The sequence below is a fragment of the Pararge aegeria genome, chromosome 7, assembly GCF_905163445.1.
Source record: "Pararge aegeria chromosome 7, ilParAegt1.1, whole genome shotgun sequence".
Classification (NCBI taxonomy): domain Eukaryota; kingdom Metazoa; phylum Arthropoda; class Insecta; order Lepidoptera; family Nymphalidae; genus Pararge; species Pararge aegeria.
Window position 1 is genome coordinate 17,106,984 of NC_053186.1, and position 6,717 is coordinate 17,113,700.

The 6,717-nt window shown below is 35.0% G+C and overlaps 1 protein-coding gene across 1 annotated transcript in view; it reads left to right on the plus strand.

The window, feature by feature from the left end:
• The window catches only part of LOC120624899 (transient receptor potential protein), a 56,075-nt gene extending 53,364 nt beyond the window's left edge, over nucleotides 1-2,711 (plus strand). The window contains exons 19-21 of the mRNA XM_039891679.1: nucleotides 100-276; nucleotides 1,996-2,082; nucleotides 2,201-2,711. Coding sequence (XP_039747613.1) covers nucleotides 100-276; nucleotides 1,996-2,082; nucleotides 2,201-2,673 — 737 coding nt within the window. The 3' untranslated portion in view covers nucleotides 2,674-2,711. The remainder of the gene's footprint in view (nucleotides 1-99; nucleotides 277-1,995; nucleotides 2,083-2,200) is intronic.
• The last annotated feature ends 4,006 nt before the right edge of the window (nucleotides 2,712-6,717 follow it).

Sequence of the window (6,717 nt, forward strand, 5' to 3'; positions counted from 1 at the left end):
GTGTATTGTCGCAATATATATATTTTTTTAATTTGAAAAAAAATAACATTTTAAATATGTTTGTAAAAGTTTATTAATTTTTTTTTAATTATCTTCCAGAATTCAACCCGAACCTGTCTACGGTTACCCCAACGACTAGAGTTGCTTACGCTAAGTTCATGAGAAGTAAGATTAAATCAGATTTCACGACAACAGAAGACGAGCCACCCGATGAGAGCGCAGAAGGAAAAGACGATTTAGTACCAGTAGTCGCGAAAAATATTATATTAGCTAAACGTAAGGACACCCATTTTTTTAATCAATGAAATTCAAAGAAATTTTCTCCGAGATTCTATATTAGCTAATTCCTGCCTTGTTCTTTTAAGGGTTTTTTTTATTTAATATTTTGATTAAACCTTAGGTGTCTTTTTCTTATTTGCGCTTGAAGAAATTGTTCTTAATTTACCGTAATTTTTTATTTAACCGGACAAGTTAAGAAAGGGCTCTTAAATTAAAAGTCACAAAACAATAATAAGAATTCAGTTGACAATCTCCCTGGCGCAACGCTGTGAAATTAAGTAGGAGGTCTAAGTAAGGAGGAATTAGGCAGGGGCAATTTCTGAATTTATAATTTCTGAATTTTCTCTGGTCTAGTGGCAGACTTTGGGCTAGGCTAGTTACCACCCTACAAACAAAGACGTACCGCTAAGCGATTTAGTGTTCCAGTGCGATGTCGCGTAGAAACCGATTAGGGGTATGACTACCATACTCCCTAACAGGTTAGCCCGTTATAATCATAGACTGCATCATCACTTACCACCAGGTAGGATTGCAGTCAAAGGCTAACATGTAAGGGATTATAAAAATAAAGAAAAAGAAGTCTAAATATTTTGCTTATCAACGAGATACGTGCAAAAATAGTAAAAGATATATACACTCAGTGGAGTATGATCCTACAAAATTAAGTTGCAAATAGCAAAACACCATTTCCCTATACTTGTATAAGCAGGTTTAGCTTACTGTGCAAATTCTGTATTTACATAATCGAAGTAAGTGCATTCTATTTCAATGCAAAATATGTTGTATCTCCGTTTCAATCTTCATATCTTAAATTAAAATAGCATAAATGGTAGGGTAAAGAAGCTAGGTAATGGAACAAGAAATATTAGCTTTACTGACGCACGTTTTCTCCACTGACGGCTGCGCTATTTTTCGAAGTGGTTGTTAACTAAGTATACTCTTTGGCTCTTTACATCATAACGCCGAAGCGGCAAGAGCATCGGCAACAGTGCGGGGTTAAATAAGAAGATGTACAGGTATTTTAATTGGAAAAGAAAATTTAAAGTAAAGTACTATCCCGGGAAGCACAGGTTCTTGTAAAAATATTGTCCGGGCAAGAAGACGATCATTAAAGGCTCGTGCCCTGATAGTCGAGAAGGTGGCCTCAAGAACACCTAACTTTTTTCACGTTCTGCGCCTTTCTTATGTGTGACCGCTTTCATAACCTATATCCTGTGTCAAAGTACAAATGACAAATTGTTTATTCGTGTCACTAAATCGGTGAGGTTTTTATTTATGTTTCGAAATCCACCCAAAAAAGTAAATTTTATATTTTAGCGCGGAAAAGTCATTCATTTAACTTTCATCGAAATTTCTACCATGTACGCCAAGCCAATGTAATAGGTACTGACTAATTAATTTAACAACGAACCTAAGAAAACTTCAAACGCAATGAAACCTTTTGAAAATTATAAAATTATTTAGGATCGTTTTTAACAATTTAAAAATTATCAATGTCTGAATCGATCGAGGCATTCAAAATTTCATTTTAAATTATAAATTCGATCTTAGAATTCTTCGCTTGCTTGCTATTAAATACAAGCACTGCGCTAAATAACAACATTGCAACTTTTACCAGCAACCTATCTTTTGTAAATCATCAACATGTTATGTCTTTAATGAAATACTCCTAGTAAAAGGTTAGCATTGCTCATGATAACTTTTGTGTCATTTTAGTTGGAAAACCAAAAACAGAGAAGGAAGAAGGTGGACAAGGTGGTGAAACAAATGAGATTAAAGTGGAAGCAGATATTGAAAACAAAGGTTACATTCTTTTTTTTTTACATTAACTATATATTTTGCATAAACTGTAAAATGTGGAATAATATTTCGTATGTAAATCCCAGATTTTAATAACTCTATTTTATTTTATATACTCAAGGTTCAGGATCTGATGGAGGCTCCGAACAAACAAGACCATTAACATCTGAAACATCCGATACCGGTACACCAGATTCAGGACCTATCGACAAACCACAGAAATCAGACTCAAAAGACCACGTCATCCAAATAGATGAACCCGAATCACCATCGAAGACTTTATACATGACCAAAGAAGAAGATGAGAATTTGCAAAAACCAATGTCACCAACTCCAAGCGGACTATCCCAGTCGGAACAAATTTTATCCGCTGCAACATTAGAAACTGATCAAGAAAAGGCTAAGTCTGAAAGCCCATCTGTAGTAATAACAGTTCCAGAAGAACCGGAAAAACCAAAACCTCCGAAACCTCGCAAAGAACCTAAACCAACCACGAGTATGCCTGCCGATCCACCACCGCCGCCTAAGCCAGGCATAGTTACTGATAAAGGCAAATCAAAAGTTACTGGTAAAATAGTGTCTGGTTGGCTCTAACTAAAAATATATAGTTTTAAAATGTACAATTAAGTTGTTATTTCTAAAATAACCTAAACCAACCACGAGTATGCCTGCCGATCCACCACCGCCGCCTAAGCCAGGCATAGTTACTGATAAAGGCAAATCAAAAGTTACTGGTAAAATAGTGTCTGGTTGGCTCTAACTAAAAATATATAGTTTTAAAATGTACAATTAAGTTGTTATTTCTAAAATAGCTTTCATTTAAATTAGTGCCTTAATGATGTATTAATTTAGCCTTCTATAAGGACGATAATGTAAAATATCTAAATGCAAATTACACATTATCTTTAGATATTTTTGAATTCTGGCATCATTGCTTTTTAAGAACGAAATGCCTACTAACTACAGTATATAATTTATTTTAAATGATTCGCCAGTTTTCTGACTATTTCAATTCAAATCGATTTAATCAAAAAAAACCTTTCTATTTTAATTTACTCGTACAAGTAAAAATTTCAAATTTCGATATCAAATTCGTAACATCTTTAGACTTTATGATTTACTTTGGATTAAGGACACAACTTGTATTTGCTTTTTGTAATAACCTTAATAAATGACCAAATGTTAACGTATTAGTGAGATAATAATAAATATATTAATAGCAATAATTAGAATGTAGCATAACAAATAAGATGGTGTTTGGGAGAAAGTTTATTAGAACTAAGTCTTGTGCTTTTGATAATGGTTTTACTTCTATGTACAATTAAGTGTTTTGGATGTGTCATTACAACGGTATTTGTAATGAACTTGCTAACTAGTCAATGACTTCGCAGAAATAAATTAATGGGTTGTCCGACTTTTTAGTGGGATGATTCATATATGCACTTGCCCATTATCTCATTTGATAGATAATAATAATTATTTTTAATACTGATCGTCGTATCAACTTAATTTGAGCTTTTATTCACTCGAGCATTTACATTTCAACTCACTCGTAAATCGACATCAAATTTTGTCACGTTTAAGTTATAACGTTTAAGTATTCTTTTATGAAAATATGTCGAAAATGAAATCACAAAATTATTTCGTGTTGAGACTAGTTAACAGTATCGTAGATAATGGAGATCCATTATCTACGATATCTTACTAATTTATTAGAGATCTAATAAATTAGTAAGACCAAAAGTAGTTTATTTTTTATAATTATTCTCTTACGTGCATATATATATTTGAACGGAATATTATTATAATTATAGTTTATCAATGGTTTCGTTTTAGCTAAATTAAAGTGAAAATAGTTAACCTAGAGAAAATTAACACAGTTATCATGACATACGCCAAATAGTTTGCTCTACTCAAGTTAATGAAAACAAACTCATGCCATGTTTAATGGCAATCCGTAACATAAGTCTAGATTCAATTTTCAAATAATAAGCTGGAACAAGTAGGGTTTTCAAGTATCTACCATAAAAACAAATGAAGGAATTTCATTTATGAAATCGTTCCCATATGTTAACCTTGCAGTACCCTCAAATATGACGGTAGTTGAAATTATAATGTCCGATGAACAATTTGACCAACAGAGATATTTCTATATAGGTTGAATTGGTCTTCGGTCTTCTTGAATTCGAATTCGTTTCAGATATTAAGCAAATGTATTTCTATATCAAATACATTGTTCTATTTTTTTAACAAATAGTATATTCTTACCATTGTCGATTTGTGTTTGAAGTTCGTTTGAAATTCTTGTTTTAAAATATTAAGATTTTATTACGTGCATAAGTTGTGTTAAAGTTAAATAAATTTATGTTTTCGTTTTTGGGTTTTATTAGTTTCTTAACCTTTTTAATATTAATAAGATAAGGAAGTGGTGATAGCGCATTGGCTAGGAGCTCGACTGCACTTTCGGAGGGCCGAGTTCGAATTCGGGGCCCAGCACGCACCTCTGCTACTTCACTAAGTTATGTGCGATTGCAAACGGTGAAGGAAAGAATCTTGAGGGAACCTGCATACCTGAGAGTTCTACACAATGTTCTCAAAGGTGTGTGAAGTCCACCAATGCGCACTGGGCCAGCGTGATGGACTAAAGCCTTGCAATACACTGCATGTAATAAAGGCTGAATGAGGGTTCTGTATGTTCTGAACTCTGTGACCTAATGCATTAAACTTCGCCTTTGACGGTTGTCACCGATGTTTTTGGGGGATAAAAAGAAGTGTATGCCACTTTCAGACTATTTAAAGCAATTAAAATATCATTTACTTAGGAAGGAACTCATCGCGAGGTAACCTGCACTCCTGAGAGTTTTTCATAATATTCTCAAAGGCGTGTGGAGTTCATCAATCCACACTGGGTCAGCGTGGTGGAACACTACCTTAACCCTTTTTACTGTGCCGTGGAGTCCCGTGCTCTGGAGTGGCCGGTAATGGGTTGATGTGATGTTGATGATGATGGATAAGGCAAGATGAAAATCAACTCGTTAGATTCCCTAATCGTTTCTCAATCGCTAATGGCTACGAATATCATTCATGTTTCATTGCTCGGTTAAAGGTCACCAAACTTAGGGTAGTATATGACCTTTATTCGGTATTGGACAGATTCTGGACTCGTCAGATTCGGGATTAGACAGATCGCTATACTATAGAAGTACCTTATGCCAGACTTATGTCACTACTAGAGCCTTATGTCACTCGTGTGAGAGTCGCAAATCTTATACCCACTTCTGATTTTTAGTTTACAAACATTCTGCCAAAAGCTCTAGCCGAAGAATTGTAGGCAAATTTCAGCTTTAACGCAATATGAATAATATCCATTTTACTAAGATGCTCAAGTAATAGTAGAGTTTATTGTGACAGAGCTCGTCCGGAGAAGTACTATATGGCGATAGGCAGCATTGTTGTGTTCCGGTCTGAAGGGCCTGGTTGCCGATGTAATGAGGCATATGAGGCTTAACACCTACGCCTCAAATTGATGGACACAGGGCGGTATGTAGCAGGAGTAAAATGCTTCTTGCATGCGATGTATTAGTGTTGCTCTGTTTATAATCGATGGTTTTCCACTTAGCACCAGGTCATCTGATTGGTCCGGCAATTATTAGTATAATAAATAAACGACAACTCGAGAAAGACTCCGCGATTGCGAGCAAGCAAATCTTATACATGGGTACAGCTGGAAGGTATCTTATTTGTTGTTAGAGTCGAACGCATGAATGATCTTAGTCCTGGACTCCATGCGAACTCTCCTAATGTCGTATGTCCGTCTACCAACCATTAGGTTGACAGACCTTAATAAGGTGGCACTAGTGTTTAATACATATTGTGATACCCCATTGGCATAGTACCTCCAACCACCTAGCCTTATTATAATGTAAATAAGGTACAGAAAGTTAAGGTGTCTTTAAAAAATAAAACCAAAATTACAATCTCAGTTCATTTATTTATAGGTAACACGAAGTGTTAGAAATAATTAGCCACAGTAAAGTATTATAGATGGAAACTAAAAATAATGTAAGTAGACATATTAAAAGGTAGTTATGAAGTTGATAAACTGATATGTAATTTTACATAATGAATCGCATAAGAAAAACTAAATTGGTAGTAAAATACAATAATGTTTTATTGGAAACCGTTCCCCAGTAATATCTATATATTAAAAGAAAAGATATAATTCATCTTTCTGTTTTCTTTTAAAATATAATTTTTATTAATACATAACTATAACCTAAAATAAACTATTTAAAAACTAAATAAAATCTAATACGTCCTCGAAACCACCGCAGCGAGGCACAGTTCCTAAGATGCTGGCAGCATTGCCCCTCTGGATGGCCAAACTAATTCGTTGGCCAAGGTAACTGCCCGCTCTAGGATCACCGGTAGACTCGATAACCCTTTTCGATAATTCTTTGAAAAGGGCTCTTGCCTCCGGACCCCACGGTCCCAAAGCCTCTACTCCAAAAGGCACAAAAATGAAGCTGCTATCCAGGTTTTCATATTTACGCCTCTTGGCCTGCTCGGCACTGGAAGCAGCCGCACCTACCATTAACGAAGTGGCCTGGATGTGTGATGCAGCTAGGGTATCAAACA